Here is a 24,140-nt window from a genome sequence, read left to right on the forward strand (position 1 = left end):
TATTATTTGGATTATTTGAATATAATTCAAATATAAATTCAATATATAAATATGTGTTCAATATAATTCAATATATTCAATAATAATTCAATATATACTCGATAATTCAATATTTATTGGAATTTTTATATTGATTTCCTCTCTGACTTATGGATTACTTACAAATTATTTATAAACCCATAGATCAGAGATGAAATCAATGATCAATATAAAAATTCAATTATATATTCAACTGAATGGCAATGAAGTTATGACAAATTAAAACCTGCTGGATACAACTAAGGCAGTACTTAAAAAATTTATAGTCATAAATGAATATATTACAAAAGAGGTGGCTAAATTATTATAGTAGTAAAGTTAATCTTCTACAGTGATAATACTGCATCTTTATATTCATTCACATTTCTCTAGACTGTGAATGGAGCCATGTATGGTCTGTAAGTGTCTGTGTACATAAATTGTTGAAAATCTCCAAAAAATTTTCCAAAATACTTGGTGAAAAAAGTCTGCATATAAGTGTACCCATGTAGTTCAAACCTGTGTTGTTCAAGGGGTAACTATATGTTGTTACAGGTCATGAGACTCTTTACTCCTGTAGCAGGAGACACAATAATGATCTCCCTGGATGGGGATATGAGGGAAGTTTCTAGAGTGTTAGCTATATGAGTATAGTTATATTGTGAATGATGAAATGTTTATCTATTTGCTATTAAATAGTAACTTCCATAAACAGTAACAACTAAATATGTTTATGAAGGAAGCGTGCATTCTTTGAATACAGTATATAGGAAACAATACTTTGAAAAGTAAGCAATTTTTTGACATTTAAATAAGTATGTATTACATGGCTATGATAATATTTCTTTTTTTCTTTTTCTTTTTCTTTTTCTTTTTTTTTTTGAATCGGAGTTTTGCTCTTTTTGCCCAGGCTGGAGTGCAATAGCACAATCTTGACTTGCCACAACCTCCGCCCTTCAGGTTCAAGTGATTCTTCTGCCTCAGCCTCCTGCCTGAATAGCTGGGATTACAAGCATGTAGCACCACGCCCGGCTAATTTTGTATTAGACAGGGTTTCTCCATGTTGGTCAGGATGGTCTCGAATTCCTGACCTCAGGTGATCCACCAGTGTCAACCTCCCAAAGTGCTGGGATTACAGGCGTGAGCCACCACGCCCAGCGATGATAATATTTCTATTTCTTTCTACCTTTACACAAATATTCTCTATTATCCTCCTATTCTCAAGGAAACAGCATTAATAGGTCATAAGAAGTGCCTAAGAGTAGAACACAGCTGAACGCTGTCCTCATTTATGAGCATCAGACTGACCATGAAGGACAGAATTAAACTGAAGCCTTAGAAGAAAAAGACAACCAAGATGATAAAGAGGTTACATGGAAACCCATGTAACAAAGGAAAACATGAAGAAACTGAAATATTTAAAATCTAAGGGACTGAAAATGTACAAAGTATTTAAAAGCTGTCCAAAGCATCATGCAGTAATTTCCAAAGAAAAATTCCAAAAGTGCATTGAACAAAAAAGCTCAATTAAATAAATATTATAGCAATAAGGAAAATAATTTTGAGAAAATAATAATCCTTTGCATTTTTAAGTTCTAAAATTTTTATTTCTTAAAAATTGTGCTATTTAATAACTCTACCCTTATATTAAAGGCTTTCTTACATTTAGTTATTTAACTACAGGCATACTTTTAAAAGTACCTGTTCATATCTTATTTCTTATAAATGAAAACCAACTTAATTTGATTTTATACTTAGTATCTCAATGTTTTCATTGAACTTGAATTAATACAAGAAACAGGAAAGAATAATATAATCTCCTAATCTTTGTATACATTTTTTCTTGTTGACCTAAAGCTGTTTTCTAAAACATTAAAACACAAATATTCTTTATCAAACTCTACAGATAAAACTTCTACAGCATTAGTCTATATTTAGAAATAGAAGACAGAATGGAACTAGTCTTAATCAGGGCATGTAATACATTTCTGGGGAACGAAGGCAAGTGGTTTGTTCAAATGAAGATGTTTCTTACTGTAAATTATTTGAAGTCTGATAATATTTACACTACTTCTTATCTCGTGAAAAGCTTGCTGTCATGTTTTAACAAAGCAACCACATAATTAGTGCTAACTAGTTTCAGTAAACAATACAGAGTTCTCTTCAAATAAAGTTCTAGACAGTATGATTTATACCTTCAGCCTGTGAAAGCGAACAATATCTCCATTTTTATAAATTATTGGAAGGGCTTCATAGTTTCCACTAAAGAGCAGGCAAGTTAATTTTACATTTGTCTGGTCCACAATTGTTACAACTGAGCAATAATCTGGAAAACATAAAAATATTTTACCTGACTTTCAATATTTTAAAGCATTTGATAAAACAAGAATATGCTTACTTCAAAACACCAAACTTTATTCTTCCTTTTAATTAAACCTCCTAAGAGTTAAAAAACAGACATTTTCTTAGCTTTCAATACACACTGCAAAATTATTTTGCAGAAGTGTTCTATAAATATTACTTTTAGAAAGTTTAGTAAAACAAAAATAAAAATCTCATTCAGTATAAATTGTCTGGAGAGAAAATAACCTTTTTTATTGCTTCAAGGTTTACAAATCATGAAACATAAACGTAGTCAAATAAGAAAAAAGCAATTTATAAAATAAACATAACTAAATTTAGAATGAAAACAAAGGCTTAGATATTTATAGCAGATATGAAGGGTTGTACGCATACTGCATAAAGAACTTATAAAAATCAGGATGATACAGTATATATGTCATACAAATGAATAAACAATTCATAGAAAACTACATCATAACAAAAAATTCAAAAGAGAAAATGGCAATTCTTGCTAGTCACCTATAAAAAATTATACATTATAACAAAAGAGAGGTATTTTATAAAATTTAAACTGGCAGAAAAATTTAATACTCGGGTTGCGGTAAAATGCTAACTTCAAACACTGGTGGTAGTAAAAACTGCCTTTAATTTTTTTTTTAATTAACACATAAAAGATTGTATGTATTTATGGTGTGCTATACATGGTTTTGAAGTACACATACACTGTGAAATCATCAAATCTAGCTAACGAAAATACACATATTACCTCACATAGTTATTTTTGCAGTAAGAACACTTTACATCCATTTTCTTAGCATTTTTCAAGAATACAATATATTTTTCACTACAGTCACTATGTTATACAATAGAACCCCTGAACTTATTCTTGCTAACCAAAATATTGTATCCTTTGACCAACATCTCCCCAAAACCTTCCCATAGCCACACAGGTCCCTGGCAACAACCATTCTACTCTCTACTTCTATGAGATCAATTTTTAAGATTCTGTGCCTGGCATTTTACTTAAGAATGTCCTCCAGGTTCATCCATGTTGTTGTAAATGATAGAATTTCCTTCTTATGTCTAAAGAGTATTCCACTGTGTATATAGATCACATTTTCTTTATTCATCCATTAATGGACGCTTAGGTTTATTCTCTGCCTAATGTGAATAAGCCTGCAATAAACATGGGAGTGCGGATGTCTCTTCAACATATTGATTATTTCCTTTTGATATACATAGTGGTGCTCCCTATCTGGAGCGTCACCTTCCACAGTTTCAGTTACCTGCAGTCAACCATGATCTACAAATATTTAATGGAAAATTCCAGAAATAAACAACATGAATCATCCCTTCATGCAGGGTATCCACACTGTCCATGCTCCCTGCCTGTTAGTCACTTAGTAGCTGTCTTTGCTATCATATCAACTGTTGAGGTATTACAGTGCTTGTGATCATGCAACCCTTATTTTACTTAATAATGGCCCCAAAGTGCTAAGACAAAGTGGTAAGTGCTTAAACTTTATTATAGGTATGTATATTTAGGAAAAAGAGTATATACAGAGTTCAGTACCATCCATGGTTCTGGGCAGCTGCTAGGGGTCTTGGAGCATATCCCCTTTGGACAAAGGAAAAGTACTGTACCCAGTAGTGAGACTGTGGGATCATATGGCAGTTCTAATTTTTGGAAGAATATTTATATGTTTTCCACAATACCTGTGCTAATTTACATTGCCACCTAAAATGTGCAAAGGTTATCTTTTCTTCACACCCTTACGATACTAGTCTTCTTTTTGATAACAGCTATTCTAATAGGTGAGAAGTGATATCTTGCTGTGGTTTTATTTTAATGATTAGTGATATTGAACATCTTTTCGCATACTTGTCTGCCATTTGTACATTATTTTTAAAGAAATGTCTATTCAGGTCCTTTGCCCATGTTTAAATTGGGTTGTTTTCTAATCATCTAGTTGAGTTCCTCATATACTTTAGATATTAACCCATTATCAGATACACAGTTTGCAAATATTTTCTCCCATTCTTTACTCTGTTAATGTTGGTTGTGCAGAAAGTTTTTAAGCTTGATACAATCCCATTTGTCTATTCTTGCTTTCACTGCCTGAGCTTTTGAGGTCCTTTCCAAAGAATTTTTGGTGAGCTCAATCTCATGGCGCTTTTCCCCTATGTTTTCTTCTAGTAGGTTCATAGTACTACATTGAACAGAAGTGGCAAGAGTGGGCATCTTTGTCTTGTTACAGATCTTAGAGGAAAAGATTTTAACTTTTTCTGCATTTATTAAAAGGATCACATAATTTTTGTGCTCCATTCTGCCAATAAACATTTTGATTTGCGTGTGTGGAACCACCCTTGCATACCTGGAATAAATCCTACTTGATCATGGCAAATAGTCTCTTTAATGTGCTGTTGAATTTGGTTTGCTAGTATTCTGTTGAGGATTTTTGCAACTATATTGGCCTGCAGTTTTTTTGCTGTTAGTTTTTACTGTGTCTTTGTGTCTTCAGTATCAGAGTAACGCTGGCCTCGTGAAATGAGTTTGGAAAATATTTCCTTCTCTTCCATTTTTGGAAGAGGCTGAGAAGAATTGGTGTTAGTTCTCCATCGAATGTTTGATAGAATTTGATGCTGCCTATACACATGATTCAGAAAGTGCATTGACTTTCTGTCCTTCCTAGTCCCCTAGTAATGAAGGTATAGAGATTGAAAGGAACAAATCACAAAACAGTGAAGGAAAGGAGAGTGGAAAAAAACAACGTATTTCAGGAAAATGGAAAGTAAGTGGTTAAGAGATAAAATAAACAGAAGAGGCCAAAATCCAGAAGATACTACAAGGTGGCTACAGTAAAGATGGGAGCCACTGGGATTAAGCGTGAGAGTAAAAAGTAGAGATGAAATCAGGGGATCAATTAGAAGTTTACACACAGAACAAGTGTTTCAATTCAATGACTAACCATCCTTATTCTCCATTTCCCTGAAAATGACTTCAGGCAGCATCTCTCTATTTAACAACCTTTCCATTTTGAAAAATTCTAGGAACACAGGTTCTTTTCCAAGGAAGCTGTACTCATTAACTGGAAAGTGGTAAGACTTCTCATGTTGGTGCTAACAACTAGAATAAATTCCACCTCACCATCACATTAGGGAACCTACAGCTTTGTTGGCAGTTCTCATCCCACCCACCCTAGGCTGAAAATTTCAATCAACATGCCCTAACAAGTACTATTAGTCACTACCAAGTTTCCCACTCAAGGAGAGGGAGTATTAGAGAAATGAACTACTTACAAACAAAGCAAATGAGAAAGGTATATGAAACTTAAAATAAACTATACCTACATTCTTAAATACAAAAATACAGCAGAAAATTACCAGACACTAGAATAAAAATGGAAGGCACTGTAATCCTAGCACTTTGGGAGGCCAAGGTGGGTAGATAATTTGAGGTCAGGAGTTCAAGACCAGCCTGGCCAACATGGTGAAACCCCACCTCTACTAAAAATTACAAAAGTTAGCTGGGTGGTAGTGGTGCTCTCCTGGGAAGTGGAGGTTGCAGTGAGTCGAGATCATGACACTGCACTCCAGCCTGGATGACAGAGTGAGATCTGTCTCACAAAAAAAAAAAAAAAAGGAGACAGAAAGAAAATGGGGTTAAGAAGAAAAAGGAGAGAAGGGAGTGAGGGGGAGGAAAAAAAAGGAGAGAGAGAGCAAAGGGGAGAAAGAAGGGAGGAAAGAGAGAGAGGAATGGGAAGGGAAAGGGAGACGAGAAAGAAAGGAGGGTAGAAAAAGAGAAATCTGAATTTGTGAGAAGGGTGAAATAACCTGGAACAAAAAAAAAAAAAAAAACTCTAAAAATGAAAAAACTTTAATAAGCATTTTCAAAAAGAGTAAAAAATATATTATATTCTCATTCCTTGAGGACCCACTGGCTCCAATTTTAGGTTTTAAGTTTCCTTTGTCACTATTTCTTACTATTAGTAAGGAGCGACACTTCATGCCATTTTTTCTTTGTTAGCAGTCTTCCAATGACCAAAGATAAATTTTATTTATTTTTCAAAACACAGAACACATTCTTACTTGCAATTACCATATGACTCTATTGTACCCTTTTATACATCTGAGATACATTATGGAATCTTTTTTCCTATATCTTGAAATATATTGATATTCATTATCTGAGTAAATATTTCATCACTATGCATTAATTATTTCTATGCACGCTTAAAAAGACTAATTTTTAAAATGTGAAATGAGGCAATTGTCTAAAGGATGATACAAGAATCAAATAATCACTATTACATCATTCTTCAGTTTTCATACTCAAGATATAAAAGAAGTTTAGAGACACAATCTTTTGAGTTTCTTCTTTAGCTTTATTTAAACATAGTTAAAAATTCAGAATTTTAAAATTTGTGCCCACGGTCAGTGAGAAGAACATTGATGGAGGAAGTCATTTAACCATTATTAGATGAATCAGAAGCTAAATGCAAAAACAGCAGCACGTTAGCCAATGATGATAAAATTGATCACATAAGTAAAATCTCAGGCTATTTATCTCCAGATGATATCCTATATAAAGTTTCTCAAGCTCAAAAATTGAGGCATGAAAATACGTTTCTAAAAATAGGGAGAAAACACAAAATATTTCTAAAAACAGAGAGGAAATATGGTATTCTTATCCAGTAAGTCATTCAACAAAAATGATTTCACCATACGATATTCTGGGACATGACTAAGGACCATTCCATTTTGCTAAAATGACTTGTGATGGCATTCTTTCATCTTAAATGATATTTGCATATCAAAATTTACATAAAATGGCATGTAAATGGATATGTAAAAGGCAAGTGTATACATAAAGGTAGTGGAAAGAATAGGTGAGCTCAAAATGAAAGATCCATCTTTAATCATCTGAATTGATGTTTAGAAATCTAAAATAGAAACTGTTTTGTAATTATGGAGCAAAAACAGCTGCTCTCTCCAAAAAAATTTTTGAGTCAACAAAGTTTTCAAAAGTATTTTGATGATGCAAGTGCAAGAAGAAAAACCAAAAGCAGTAATAAGCTAGAACCATTTGTTTGTGTGTCTTTAAAACTAGGAAAATATGGGATTATGAAATAAAAATGACTTTGCTATGTTTATATCCTTTTTATAATTTTTAATGAGTTTATTATCTCCTTATTCTCAACGCTGTATAATATTTGAAAAATGACTTAAAAATTCAAAAACTTTAAAAGGTATTGGACCCATATAGTAAAAGATAATGATTGTTTTTCCTATTATGTTTAGGTGTCAAAAAACTGATGATATCTCTTAGAACTTAAAGCAAAAGGAAAAAGAATGACAAAAGTACAGAAAATGGAGAAAAAAATGAGTGAGAGAGAAAACTCAAAGAATTCAGCTTTCTGAACTCTGCTTTCTGAGAAAGAGATCCTCTTTATGGATATTTGGATATGGTACAACAGCCTGCTTCCCCACAATGAGGTTATATCCTCACACAATTTAGTTCAAAACTCAGGGGCACTGAACATATGCACCATTACTTAAATATACAGACTGTTTCTGTAAATTTTTCTGGAACATACACATTAAAGGAAATTCATGTGGCAAGAATGGGCTATTGTTCTCAACTCCAGCACTTGTACACTTTTGTGGAACATTCTACAGCAAATATATACTCTGTAAAAAATTCAGGAGCAAAAGAAAAGCCATACAAAAATATTCTATTAACTGTTCTACTCTACATAGACTTTGTTTCTATTAAATTCTGTACCCCAGGCAAAAAAGTCAGAACCAAAGAACAGCTGACAATCTTATTCCATAAAATCAACTTTAGCAGTACAATATCTGACCAAGAGAAGCCCCAAAAGTAAAGTGTTCTAGAGGAAGAACATTTACTAGAAGTGAATGATGGAATCTTCCAATTAAAAGGGCCCACTGAAGGCAAACAGGATAAATGATCACACCAAGTCACATAATTGTGACATTAGGGAACACCAAATATTTTTTAAAATTCTAAAAACTTCTGTAGAGAATAAAACAAGTCACCAATGTAAGACTGAGAAGCAGATTAACATCAGACTTTTCTATCAACACGACTGGGGTTACTAAAAAGACAACAAATCAATGTCTTCAAAGTCTAAGGAAAAATTTTGATACTTCAACTTTATAAAACCTGACAAAACTATCAATCAAGCATAAAGACAGATGAAGAACATTTCCAGATTTTGGCCAATCAAATATTTTACCTCCACAGTATCTTTCTTAGGTAATTCTCCAGCAATACAATGGGAAAAAACATAAAATAGGAAAATGCAGAGTACGGACAATAGTAATGGATCTCCCAGATTGATAGTTTGAGAGTAGGCCTAGCAAACTACTACTCTAGATTGGAGCAGAAGGGAGCTGATAAGAAAGGAGAGGTTCATTAAAAAAAAAAAAAGAGTAATCACTTAGCATAATGTTCTCCAGATTCCTTCATGTTGCTTCAAGTGATGGGATTTCCTTCTTTTCTTCACATGATTTCATTTACACATGGAATCTAAAATAGTCAAACTTACAGAAGTAGAAAGTGATTATCGATGCCAGGGAGTGGGGGTGGTGAGAAATGGGGAGATGCTGGCCTGGCACGGTGGCTCATGCCTGTAATCCCAGCACTTTGAGAGGACGAGGTGGGTGCATCACTTGAGGCCAGGAGTTCGAGACTAGCCTGGCCAATATGGTGAAACCGCGTCTCTACTAAAAATACAAAAAATTAACCAGATGTGGTGGTGCCTGTCTGTAACTCCAGCTATTTAGGAGGCTGAGGCCCGAGAATCACTTGAACACAGGAGGCAGAGATTGCAGTAAGCTGAGATCATGCCACTGCACTCCAGCCTGGGTGACAGAGCAACTCTGTCTCAAAAAAAGGGGCGGGGAGAAATGCTCACCGAAGGATATACAAACTTTCAGTTCAACAGGAGGAATAAATTTTCAAGATTTGCACAGTACGGTGACCATGGTTAATAATAATGTATTGCATATTTCAAATTTGCTGAGAGATTTTAAATGTTCTCACCACAAAAAATAAGTATGTGATGTAATGGATATGTTAATTAGCTTTATGTAATCATTCCACAATATACACACATATCTAAACATCACATTGTCCCCCACAATATATGTTTGCTTGCCAATTTAAAATAAAAATTTAAATTAAAACAATAAATAATCCCATAGACAACTACGTATTTACATAAACTTGAGGGCATAGTGAAGGCGCAGTTTTATCATTAATAACAATAGCAACAAAAAAGAAAAGGCATTAGAAATCCCACAAAATATAAAAGACTATACAGGAATATCTCATCCAAATATGAAGAAAACTAAAATGTAGCATAGAGATAGCCAAAGAATGGAAGAAATATGTATTGTACAGAAGAGAATATAAATGCTCATAATTATGACAAAAGATAAGTAAAGGTATACCTGACAGAAGACTAGAGAACAAAGTAAACAACAACACTGAATAAAGTTGACGAATGAGAAATGAAAGACAAATACATTATTTAAAGTTAAAGAAAATCAATAAGAAAAAAATGAATAAAAATTTAAAAGGAATGATATTTTCCATAGTATAAAACATTTATATAATCTAAACTCTTCTTCTGAAAATACTAATTGTTTGTTAAATTACAACCACATGGTAACACTTATAAAAAATTATTTCTCAAATCAAAAGTTAATCCCAGGATAAAAACAAATAATCCAGGAGGTGAATCAAGGGGGGAGGCAAATTCAAAAGCTAAAACACATCTGAAAGGGCTCTTACTAGAAATCCAGAGTTTTGGAAATTATACACCAAGTCTGAAAAAAGAAACTACATCTTGGTCTATTGCAAGGTAGAAGCTGAAAGTGAGCTATCAGCATAAATCATTTATCTTAAAAAATGGAAGCTACGGGAAAAAAATCCATCTGCTAGTATAGAGAATCATGAAGAAAATCTGCCTGTCTGTGCCATGGTTTGGAAACGAGGGGAAAATAATAATAGGCCAGTTTGTGGAGTAACTGGCATTAATACATTCAATGAAATTTGTGTAGATATCCTCTTAGCTTGGTTTTCTTTAGTTTTTGTTTTGTTTTGGTTTTTGTTAATGGCAAATGACATGTGGACTCTAAAGTTACAATGGACGAGTAGGGGCTACTGTTATTTAAGACATACTTGAAAAAGAAGAATGCAATGGGATATTTTTCTGTTGAACAGCAAGATTAAAAAGTAAAGAAATTGGGATAATGTAGTGTTTTCTGAGAGGGAAAATTCATTCTTTAGCAATATAGGATTTTAGTGATAAAGAGAAAAAAATCACTATCACTTCTCTCCTATATTTGTACTTCACCTATGTAAAAGTTAATTCCTACTATGTACATTAAAGGTTTCATCTAAATACAAATCCCACAATTCACAATACAACAACTGTTCCTCCACACAGCACATCATTTATGTTATATGACATTCAACTAACACCCTCTCACAGAGGATTTTTTGGTAATAGCTTATAGTGTTTCCCCAAGCACTATACTGGCTATTAACTTTACATCTGGATTCATAAGTATATTCCCAATACTGTCACTTGAACCTGTTTCCACTATAAGCATAACTGTGAATAATGCCCGTATAGTTTTGATCTCCCTTTTCCCCACAAATGTGACACAAGCAATTTCACAGTGAAACAAATGACTGGTTTGCCAATTAAAACACACACACACACACACACACAATGTACTTTGCATAAAACACAAATACTCTGAATGTTTGAAGTTTCTTAAAATTTCATGACAAATACAAAGGCAAAGAGATCACTAGTCTGACAAAATCCAGTTCGGATTTTAAGCTGCAGTAATTCTGTATTACTCCTCTCACTTAATGCTCCAAATTGATCTACTTTTGTAAATTGTGAATACAAAACCAATACAAGAAAAAAACTGAATTTAACTAGGCATAAAAAATAGTAAATAGTTTAATTTAATGTTAATGTTAGTTTAACTTAATATTTAATTTACATAGTTTAATGTTAGCAAAAATGAACTGACAAAGCTCAGTTCCTGTAACACTTACGTAATACTGAAGAATGTAATAACTACAAAAAACTATTGAGATTTTTGTAAAAATTTAGGTTTAATCTAAATTTTAAAATACTGAAAATTGTTTCACATTTTGATTTTTCTATGAAAATGTCAACCTTCCAAAAGACCACCTAACAGACTGCAAAAGACTCTACGTAACACTTTGATAAACATTATTGCAGAGTCACTATCGAGATCTTTACAAGGCCACCTCTTGCTTTTGCTGAATCTTTGTGCAAGTTAGAAAAAGACTCTCCTTTCTCAAATAAAAGTACTGCAAAAACCTAAACAATTTTACAGAGGACCTTGATTGAGTCCAAAAGAGCAGCAGCCTTAGCTACACACACACAATTCTATTAAATTACTGAATTGTAGGCTCAGATACACTTACAGTAGCAATACTTTCAAAATATCATCTCCTTGCTACAATGCAAGCTCTCTGGAATGACATAACTACACGTTAACATGATCTTAGAATCTCCTAAGGTTATCTATAAAATAATGAGCAGTTGCAAAATAAAATACTGTTTCAATATATAGTCATGTATTGCTTAATAATGGGGATATGTTCTGAGAGATGTGTAGTTAGGCGATTTCATTGTTGTGCGATCACAGAGTGTACTTACACAAGCCCAGATGATGTTTATCTTTAAATTTATATATATTTTTTCATATGAAAAAACACAATGTCCCAGCATTGCTACTAAACATCCATCATTTCCCCTAACTGATCTGTTATGCCAATATCCAGTGCCATGTATCAGGTTTCTATATATGCTCCATTATAATCTTATGAGACTGCTGTCATATATGCAGTCCATTGTTGATCAAAATGTTATGTGGCACATGATTGTACTTTATGTTTAATTTAAATATGTACATATTTGTAAAAGGAAACAAAATTCAGGTTAAGGAAACAAGTGGCATTTAAAAAATCCATTCAATAATCTCTCAAGAACAATAAGAAAAAAAAAACAGCAAGCTAAAAGAAATGTTAAATAGCTTTCAGGTTCCCTCAATTCGCATTAGATTCACGGCATGAAGGGAACCACAGTACTTGTTTTATCAAATAATAACAATGCACACTGCTAAAATATGTCTTATCTAACTGCTCCAAGGAAATGAAGTATTTTACCAAACACACACAAAAATGTCCTTCAACAATGACTTCACAAAGTAATAAAAATATTTTCCCCATGCCTTATTTTTCACTCTTTCCCAAATGAAGGTACAAAGCTAAAGGTAATTTAAAAGTCTATCTTCTCGTTAGTCAACATTACCAGGGCGAGGGGAAAGAGTAGAAAATCCTTTAATAAATCAGCATTCGTACTTTAAATAAATAGTACACAGTCCCTATAATGTATATCTTTAAACCATTGATAAAGTATTGACTTTAATGCTTTAGTAATACTTCATACTTAAACCGTTGACAAAGTATTTAACTAGTTTAACACTTTGGTAATACTTCACATAGCTTGATATAAATCTGGAAAAGATAACAAATGATAAATTAAGTTCTCTATTTTGCAATCTTGAGTAATTCACCTAATTTACTCAGTATGATTAAGTGTAAATTGCCTTGGAGTTCTATTATAAGGGAGAGCTGGTAGTTCATCTAAATAAGGTTTTTAATCAAAGAAGCATGCATGCATAAATTATACAATCCACAAAAAGTTCCTCCATGAAAGTTGCTTCATCTCCTTTTTATCTACTAAAACACTGCTGTTTTTAAACCAATCAGTATTTGAGCAACACTATTCCATTGGTAGAAAAGGATATCATTAAAACATTCAAGTAATACCTATGAAGGCAAATCACTCAATTGAGCTACATTATGTGCTGTCATCTGACTTCTTTTACAAGGAAACTTACTGTATAATACAAAAATAAGAGCGCTCTCTTTATTTCTCTGGTGTGAGCTTACATCATTTCCCCTTGTGCTTTTATTCTATTGCAAGAGCATGACAGCATGGAAGATGAAAAAAAGAAGAAAGAATATATGTTATGATATAATAAATATTATGATATATACAGTGACACAGATTAGATAGATATTAGACATTGCAAGCATTCATAAACGTTATTCTGGTGGAGTTTTACTTCTATGTTTTACACTATACATAAGACTAGGGAAAAAGTCTTTTAACTGAATGAATAAAAGACTATACCACAAGTTTTAAGAATTAAAAAAAGTACTAAATTTTATGATTCGTTAAAACAATTCAAATTGTAAACTAATGAAGACAGGGATAATTCTCTAAATTAGTATGTTAATAATTTGAGGAAAAGTCATAAAAGACAAAAGGCTAGTGGTAGTGTCATAAAAGTCAGATGGAAGCCTGAAGCTTCATCAAAAGTCATTCCTGCAAATGAGAAAGAGCAAAAAAATAAATACAAAGTGAAGTGATAGGGAGAGGAAAGTGTCTTTTCTCTATCTCCATTCTTTAGATGAAAATTGATAGAACAGCTGGAAAATAGTATGAGTAAGCTGAAGAGGAGAGGCTTGTCTCAACTACCTCTTCCAAATCTTTGAAGAGGTAAGTGATGACCCGCCATGACCTGAATGAGTACATTTCTGAAAGGCAGTTAAGCACCTGGGAAGAGTCTCCCCTCACTCACCTAGACATACCATAATACTTTTTTTTTTTGCTCCTGAGAAATGGAAAACTCATTGTCTGTCTGATCCACCAACTCCATTCATTATAATAGATAAGTCATCATTCAATTTGAAAATATATATTCAAAAAGCATGGTATCCTTCACAAATGAAGATTCTATCTTACATAGCCAAAAAATGGAAAAGTAGAGTTTTACCAATTGGGGAAAGACTGAAAAAAAGTTTATATAATAGTTATATTGTAATTATTATTCATCAATCTGTCTTCACAAAATTTAATCCCTTGTCAGAAACAATGACATATACAAGTTTGAATTTCCCATGTCATATTATCTGGCATATAGAAAATAAATAATCAGTTTGTTGAACAAACAAATGAGTGAACCAAAATATAAAACTACATATTTATTTATTTTATGTGCCATACATTAAATGAAGAGGACAACTTTATGGTTTTAATATTATCTAAATATTTAGGTAAGTGAATATGAACATATCACAGGTCATGAGCTCACAACATGGAGTTCAAAGTGGGAGAAGCATGAACCATAGATATATGCATAAGTCTGTATACGTGTATGGGTTGTATATTTTTCTAGGATAGGTTCTGTAACTTTTCATCACATGTGTATGACTGCAAAAGGCTTTTTTGTTTTAAAAAGCCAAAGGTGCATTTTTAATTTAAAACAATTTAAAAATATATTAAATAATTATCACATATAATTTTACATCATACTAGATTCTTTAATCTCTCTTTGATAAATCAGAAGGCTCCTGGGTCTTCTGAAGTAACAATGAGTCATTAATTACTCAGTAATTAATACATTAACATCAATATGTATATCAATAATACATAGTTGACATTTTCAACTATATCAGTTCCAGATATGTGGAAGTACATTGTTATACTTCAAAAAGTTAAAAGGCAAAATATATATTTATTTAATATGCAACCAATATTGCTAATACAAAACCAAAATATTAAAACAATTATGCTACATGACACTACGTGTAAATGACATGTCCTTCTCAGATGTGAAAATAATCAATATTACATAAGAAAAAACAGCATTCTAGAGTTAGCTGGGATGTTTTTATAGAATAGGAAAAGAAAAAAAATGTTAGGGATGTATATCCTAGCATCCTATCCCAAAAACTAAAAGCAAGCAAAACTGACAGAGGCTCTCAGAATCCAATGTTTTGGATGCTACTCTGAGAAATTTGATTATACTGCTCAGTAAGTAGCTAAAACAGAAGGTGTCCTTGTGAGACAGTGAACAGGAAGAGAGAAAGATCTGCTTCTAGAAACACTGTAACATCCAAGACTGCTAATCAAACTACTTTTCTAAAATGAGTTTTAATGGGAGGTAGGGTAAGAAAAACAATAAATAATTTTGGAACAGACTATTCCTGAGGTAAGGCAGTGAGCCCACAGGTGATGTACTGCATTATGTGGCACAAAAAGGCTGTGAGATCTCTAGCGAATAAAAGAAAGAAGGGACTCAAAATTTGAGGAAAGAACAAAAAGGAGGAGAGACGAACAATAAATATTTTGTCTCTCCCTTCCTCTAAATTCAAATATTAGGAAATTAAGCACAAACAAGTTTCCTTCTATTTTTCCTATTTGCTCACAATGTGAGTAGGAATTATGGTATATTGATCAAGCAAGGATGAGCCATATACTATTAACAAGCCTCGAAATGTTTTATGGTCTGAATAAATTTATTTTATTTTGTAAGAGTAGATAATAAAAACGGAGTAAATGTGTCTCAAGTTTAAAAAATAGTTAACTATTTCTAAAAATCTGAAATACAGCTAAAATTAAATTCCCTTACATGTGTTATCTAAGAAAATATGATTAATGGTATGTGTCCATGGCAAAAGCTGCGTAACTAATACGATCTAGCTAGTTCCCAAAGCAAAAGAATATGTAAGGCTTTTAGAGAAAATTATTGCTATAAAATCTCTAGTCTTAAGGCAGTGACTTTGTTTTCCTATATGAAAGAAGCATAGTATGTATCACTGATGAGTCATTATCAAAATCAATTTTGGGCTTGGTGTGGCGTCTCACACCTGTAATCCCAGTACTTTGGGAGGCTGAGGCAGAAAGATTGCTTGAGGCCAGGAATTTTAGGCCAGCCTGGACAACAATGCGAGACCTCCATCTCTACAAAAAAAAAAAAAAAAATGTTTTTTAATTAGTTGGGCACAGTGGCATATGCTGCTAGTTCCAGCTACTAGGGAGGCTGAAGTGGGAGGATTCTGGGCTTGAGCCCAGGAGTTGAGACTGAGGTGAGCTATGATCTCGGCAGTGCACTGCAGCCTAGTCAACAGAGCAAGACCCTGTCTTAAAAAATAAAATAATATAAAATACATTTTGATGATAAAAGGACATTTCAATATATGTTGATTATGTAATACTTGAGGAATTCTTTCTCAGTTTTCATCATTAATCTTATCAAAACTGAATAGGAATGTTAGTATCTATAGCATTATATGTTCTTTTAACAACAGGACTGGTAAGACTCTGTATAAAAATAAAAACTTTACTCCAAGAGTGAATATAAAGCTTAGGAATAGAAGCATTTCTACCAGAATAAGATTTCTACCAGAAATAAGACAGCATGCTACAAGTCATATGTAATCTTTATTCAGGATAAGAGCAAAGTTTTCAAGAAAAATTTCTGTCAAGGAGTAAAGATGCCAAATTGCTAATTGCTTCTATCGCACTGAATTTAACATTTATAAGATGAATTTTAATGAAAAATTCTAGCTAATGATATATAACAGAATACATTTTTCCATCTACCTAAATTTGAATTGCATAAAGGTAATTTTCCACCACATAACTAGTTATGTACATCTGGATGTTAGTTAGATTGTAGCCCTGTATTTGTGAAAAAATACTGCTTTAGGTAATATCTTAAAAGGCACAGCTGTGGACTGTTCCTATACATCTATTCTCGTACTTCTCTGTGGTAATACTAATGAAGGTGATCCTTTCTTGAACACAAATATCAGTGCTATTGTCTAACATAACTGTAACTAAAGTTATTAGAGAGAGAGTTTTAAAACTTCATTCTCTGGCTAGTAGTCAAGACATCTTGCTATGTCTTAAGATTGATTTAAAAGCTTCAATGACTAGGTTCGGATAAAATTGATGACATTCATTTTAATTTAGTATCTTAGAAGAAACAAACACATTATCTCTGTAATAACAGATGGCTCATTACTGGCCATGAATTTTTTACTAAGGGACTGCAGTGACTGAAGTAAACATATCCGATAGAGATGTAAGATACATATGCAAATATAATACATATTCTTGTTCCCCATGGCTTTCATTTTATATGCAAGATTTAATAACATCATGACAATACATGATTCTTGTAATAACAACTGAAAATTAATGTTGTCATCAATGTTTTAAGACAGCTATCATTTTAGTCTATATTATCATATTTTAAGTTGCTTTTAAAATGATGTATTTGCAGATCAATTTGTTAAAAAAACTTTTTAAATTATATCTTCTATCAAGTTAGATAGACATTATTAGCAACAATGTAGCTTATTCCTAAGTTTGGTGGGCCAATTAACTTCAATCAGGTAAAACTTCAAATTCAAAGAGGATCATAGCAATTACATCTTTACGGCTAACTCCCAGAAAGGGCAGCACACATAGGATTTGAAGAAAACTGATGGGGAGAGGAAACTACTACGGGAAAAGTATGTGAGTTTATGTTGAACAGTATGATGGGGTGGGGAAATGAAGACTTTGGGAATAAACTGAAATGAGAATATTTGAGAAATATGTATTTAAGCACAAATTTCTCTACTTCACCTTTAATGTTCCCCTTCATCTAAAACAACAGATATTAAAATGATTTTCTACAAAATATTCTTTATAGTCTTCAGGCTTATTATGAGGTCTATTTAAAACGTATCTTTGTATTTAATAGTCTTCACAACTTTCATTTACACACAGACTATTTTTTTTATATTATACATTCAGCAGATAAAGTCAACATTTCATTAACATCCATGTTTCACTATTTACCATCTCTGAAATACGGCTATATCTTAATATTGATAGTTAAGCATAGTTTAATTAGCAGCATTTTCCCTTCTTAATGATATATAAAATGATAAAGCCTTTTACAGATAATGGTGTTTTAGAATAGATGAAATACAATAATCAATGTTAAATTTAGTAAAACTAAATTAAACACAGGTGAAGTGTGTGTTTCTGTTCATTTTATTACCTCATGATAAACTGAAATTCATGGCTTTTGATGTTTTCATTTACATGTTAAAACCTTACATTATCATAAAGCAATTAATAGGTTATATATTTTTATTTTACTTGTAAAACTAACCAAATATATACACATCTCTGTATCAGTTCATATATATGTATATATTTACATAAAATCATGGCCAGGGCCAATGCCAGGAAACCTCTTTCCCCTATATCTTATTCTAGAACATTCAGTTTCAGGTCATACTCTTAAGTCTTTAATCCACGTTGAGTTGATTTTTTTGTGTATGATCTAAGGATCCAATTTCATTCTTTGCATGTGGATATACAGTTTCCCCAACCTCATTTCATGAAGAGACCGCACTTTCCCCATTATATATTCGTGCACCCTTGTCAAAAATCAGTTGACCATAATAAATGCGTGGGCTTATTTCTAGGCTCTCCATTCAATTCCATGTATCAGTATGTCTGGCTTCATGGCAGTACCATATTGTCTCAATACTGTTACTTTTTAACATACTTTGAAATCAGAAAGAGAGAAGCCTCCAGGTTTGATCTGTCTCAGGATTCTTTTGGCTATTCAGGGTCCTCTGTGTTTCCATATGAATTTTAAGATTGATTTTTATTTTTCTATAAAAAATGGTACTTGGATTTTGATAGGGAATACATTGAATCTCAGATGACTGAGTAGTACGGCCATGTTAATAAAGGTATACCTCATGTAATTGTACTTAACTTTATTGTACTTTGTAATACTGCAATTTTACAAATTAAAGGTTTGTGGCAACTCTGCATTGAGCAAGTCTATTGTCACCATTTTTGCAACAGTATGTGCATCTATGTTACATTTTGGTAATTCTCACAATACTTCAAACTTTCCCATTTTCATTGTATCTGTTATGGTGAACTGTGATCAGTGTTCTTTGGCATTACTACTGTAATTGTTTTGGGATACCACAAATCACACCCATATAATACAGTGTACTTAACCAATAAACATGTGTATTCTAACTCCCCCATCAATCTGTCATTCCCCTCTCTCCCTCTCCTGAGGCCTCCTTATTCTCTGAAACACAACAATATTGAAATTAGATGATGTGATAATCCTATAATGGCCTATAAGTGTTCAAGTGAGTGTCACATGTCTCTCATTTTAAATCAAAAGTTACAAATGATGAAGCTTAGGAAGGCATATATCCAAAGCTGAGATACACTGAAAGCTAGGACTCTTGTGCCCAGTTAGCCAAGTTGTGAATACAAAGAAAAAGTTTCTGAAGGAAATTAAAGGTGTTACTTTAGTGAACACATGAATGAGAAGAAAGTCAAAGAGCCTTAGAGCTGATACAGAGAAAATTTTAGTCGTCTGCATAGATGATCAAACCAGTACAACATTCCCTTAAGCCAAAGCCTAAAGTAGAATGAGGTCCTAACTCTCTTCAGTTTTTTAAAGGGCAACAGAGGTGGGGAGGCTAGAGAAGATATATCTGAAGCTATCACATTGGTTCATGGAATTTCAGAAAAGAAGGCATCTTCATAACATAAAGTACAAGGTGAAGCAGCAAGTAGCAAGTGCTGATGAAGAAGCTGGAGCAAGTTATCCAGAAGACCTAACTAAGATCATCAATGAAGGTGGCTACACAAACCAATACATTTTCAATGTAAACAAAACAGTCTTCTCTTGGAACAAGGTGCCATCTAGGACCTTCATAGCTATAGAGAAGTCATTGTGCCCGCCTTCAAAGCTTCAAAAAACAGGTTCACTCTCTTGTGAGGGTCTAATGCAGTTGGTGACTTTTAGCTGAAGCCAATATTTACTTATTCTCAAAATCCTAGGGCCTTTGAAAATTAGGCAAAACCAACTCTGCCTGTGCTCTTTAATGAAACAACAAAGCCTGGATGGCATTGCTTACAGCATGGCTTTCTGAATATTTTAAGCCCAATGTTGAGACGTACTGCTCAGCAAAAAAGATTATTTTCAAAACATGATTGCTCATTGACAGTGCACCTAGTCACACAAGAGCTCTGATGGAGATGTTCAAGATTAATGTTACTTTCACGCCTGCTAATACAATATCCATTATGCAGCCCACAAATCAAGGAATAATTTTTACTTTTAAGTGTCATTATTTAAAAGAAATACCTTTCATAAGGCTATACCCACCACAGATAGAGATCCTTCTGATGGACTGGGGCAAAGTAAAATAAAAACCTGGAAAATATTTATTCTAGATGACATCAAGAACATTCATGATTCATGTGAGGTCAAAATCCAACATCAACAGGGGTTTGGAAAAAGTTAATTCCAACCCTTACAGATGACTTTGATGGGTTCAAGACTTTGGTGGAGTTAAGTCACTGCAGATGTGGTGGAAACAGTAAGAAAACTAGAAGGAGAAATGGAGCCTGGAAGTGTGACTGAATTGCTGCAATCTCATAATAAAACTTCAGCAGATTAAGAGTTGTTTCTTATGGATGAGGGAAGAAAGTAGTTTCTTAAGAAGTAATCTATTTCTGGTAAAGATGCTATGAATATTTTTGAAATGACAACAAAAGATTTAGAATATTCCATAAACTTAGTTGAAGAGAACTCTCAGGGTTGAAGAGAACTGACTGAAATTTTGAAAGAAGTTCTACTGTGAATAAAATGCTATCAAACAGCATCTCACGTTACAAGGAAATCTTTTTTAAAAGGAAGAGTCAATTGATATGAGAAACTTCAGTACTGTCTTATTTTAATAAACTGTTACAGCCACACCAGACTTCAGAAAACACCATCCTGACCAATCAGTCTATCATCTCCACCAGCAAAACGATGATAACTCACTGAAGGCTCAACTTATCCTTAGCATTTTTTAGCAATACTGTATTTTTCATCAAGGTGCATACATTTTTTAATGTAAAGTAGTAAAACCACTACAAAAAACAGCATGGAGCCTCCTTAAAGAACTAAAACTAGAACTACCATTCAATCCAGTAATCTTACTACTGGGTATTTACTCAAAGGAAAAGAAGTCATTATATGAAGACACATGCACATGCATGTTTATAGCAGCACAGTTCACAACTGCAAAAACATGGAACCAACCTAAGTGCCCATCAATCAACAAGTGCATAAAGAAAATGTAGTATATATACACCATGGAATACTACTCAGCCATAAAAAGGAACGAAATAATACCTTTTGCAGCAACTTGGATGGAGCCAGAAGACATTATTCTAAGTGAAGTAACTCAGGATTGGAAAAACAAAATATCATATGTCCTCAATTGTAAGTGAAAGCTATGCTATGAGGATACAAAGAGATAAGAAAGATATGATGGACTTTGGGGACTCAGTGTGGGGGCAAGGTTGGGAGGAGGGTGAGGGACAAAAGACTATATATTTGGTACAGCATACACTACTTGGTTGACAAGTGTACTGAAATCTTTGAGGTGAAGCTAAAGCATATTAACAGGAAAGTTTATAGCACTAAATGCCTTCGTCAAGAAGTTAGAAAATGCAACATCCCTTCATGATAAAAATCCTCAACAGACTAAGCATCAGAGGAATATACTTACAAATACAATAGCAAGAACCATCTATGACAAACCCACAGGCAGCGTTACGCTGAACAACCAAAAGCTGGAAGTATTCTTCTTGAGAACAGAACAAGACAAGGATGCCTACTTTCATTACTCCTATTCAACATAGTATTGAACTCCTAGCCAGACCAATCAAGCAAGAGAAAGAAAAAAAAAAAAAAAAAAAGGCATCCAAATAGGAAGAGAGGAAGTCAAACTGTCCTTTTGCAGACGATATGATCCTATAGCTAGAAAACCCCACAGTCTTTGCCCAAAGGCTCTCAGAACTTACAAACAACTTTAATAAAGTTTCAGGTTACCAAGTCAATGTACAAAAATAAGTAACATTTCTATACATCAATAATGTCCAAGTTGACAGCCATATCAAGAATACAACTATATTAACAATAGCCACAAAATATATAAAATACCTAGGAATAAAGCTAAGCATGGGGATGAAAGATGTCTACAATGGAAATTACAAAACACTACTGAAAGAAATTACAGATGACAAAAACAAATGGAAAAAATATTTCATACTCATGTATAAGAAGAATCAACATTGTTAAAATACTGCCCAAAGCAATTTACAGATTGAACACTATTCCTATCAAACTACCAATGTCATTCTTCACACAACTAGAAAAAAAAATTCCGAAATTCATATGGAATCAAAAAAGAGCCCAAATAGCCAAAGCAACCTGAAGCAAAAAGAACAAAGCTGGAAGCATCACAGTAGCTGACTTCAATCTATACTAGAAAGCTGCAATAACCAAAACAGCCTGGTACTGGTGGTACAGAAACAGACACATAGACAGGTGGAACAGAATAGAAAACTCAGAAAGAAAGCCGTACACCTACAACTGATACAGTTTTGATATTTGTTCCTGACCAAATCTCATGTTGAATTATAATCCCCAGTGCTGGAGGTGGGGCATGGTGGGAGGTGTTTTGATCATGGGGTCTAACACAACAACCATCAGATCTTCAATAAAGTTGTCAAATGCCGTGGGAAAAGGACTCCCTATTAAATAAAGTGTGCTGGGACAACCGACTAGCCATGTGCAGAAGAATGAAACTGGAGCCCTACCTTTCACCATATACAAACATTGTATTTGGTGGATTACAAGATGGATTAAGGATTTAAATATAAGACCTAAAATTGTAAAAATCCTAGAAGAAAACCTAGGAAATACCCTTCTCAACATTGGCCTTGGCAAATAATTTTTGGCTACGTCCCCAAAAGCAATTGTAACAAAAACAAAAATTGACAAATGAGAACAAACTAAACTAACGAGCTGCATGCAAAAGATACTATCAACAGAGTAACTATACAGCCTATAGAATGTGAGAAAATATTTAGAAACTGTGCATCTGACAAAATGCCTGCTATCCAGAATCTATAAGGGAGTTAAATCAACAAGCAAAAGGCAAATAACATTAAAAAGTGGGCAAAGCACATGAACAGACACTTCTCAAAAGAAGACAAACATGAAAAAATGTTTATCATCACTATCATCAGAGAAATTCAAAAGGAAACCACAATGAGACACCATCTCATATCAGTCAGAATGGCTGTAAAAAGTAAAAAAATAACACATGCTGGTGAGGGAGGCTATGAAGCAAAGGAAATGCTTAGATACACTGTTGGGAGTTTGAAAATTTCTCAAAGAACTTAAAACAGAGCTACCATTAGACTCAGTAATTTCATTACTGGGTATATACTCAAAGGAAAATAAATTGTTCTATCAAAAAAAACCCACATTCATATTTCATCACAGCACTATTCACAATAGCAAAGACATGGAATCAACCCAGGCGCCATCAATGGTGGGTTAAAGAATATGATATACATACACACCATCTAACACCACGCAGTCATAAAAAGGAATAAAATCATGTCCTTTGCAACAGCAGGGGTGCAGATGGAAGCTATTATCTTAGGAGAATTAACACAGAAACAGAAAGCCAAATAACTCATGCGCTCACTTACAAGTAGGAACTAAACCTTGAGTACTCATAGACATAAAGATGGGAACAATAGACCTGGGACTATTAGAGCATACGGAAAGCACTCAGATTCATAAAACAAGTTCTTCTTGTTTAATTTTAATTAATTTCAAAGTTTCTGTTTTCTGCCTTTATTTCGTTGTTCACCTGAGTTATGCAGGATTAAGTTTTTAAATTCCCATGTTTTTGTGTAGTTTTGCGAGCTCTCCTTGATATTGAT

At 33.3% G+C, this 24,140-nt stretch overlaps 1 protein-coding gene across 7 annotated transcripts in view; it reads right to left on the reverse strand.

The window, feature by feature from the left end:
- The window catches only part of POT1 (protection of telomeres 1), a 99,674-nt gene that overhangs the window by 46,421 nt on the left and 29,113 nt on the right, over nucleotides 1–24,140 (reverse strand). For 6 of the 7 annotated variants that reach the window (XM_026454381.2, XM_026454380.2, XM_026454377.2 and 3 more), the window contains exon 7: nucleotides 2,214–2,344. The exons of the other annotated variant lie outside the window; for it this stretch is intronic. In XM_026454381.2, coding sequence (XP_026310166.1) covers nucleotides 2,214–2,344 — 131 coding nt within the window. The remainder of the gene's footprint in view (nucleotides 1–2,213; nucleotides 2,345–24,140) is intronic. 7 annotated transcript variants of the gene reach the window in all.

This window comes from Piliocolobus tephrosceles, chromosome 8 (genome assembly GCF_002776525.5).
Source record: "Piliocolobus tephrosceles isolate RC106 chromosome 8, ASM277652v3, whole genome shotgun sequence".
NCBI classification, from domain to species: Eukaryota; Metazoa; Chordata; class Mammalia; order Primates; family Cercopithecidae; genus Piliocolobus; species Piliocolobus tephrosceles.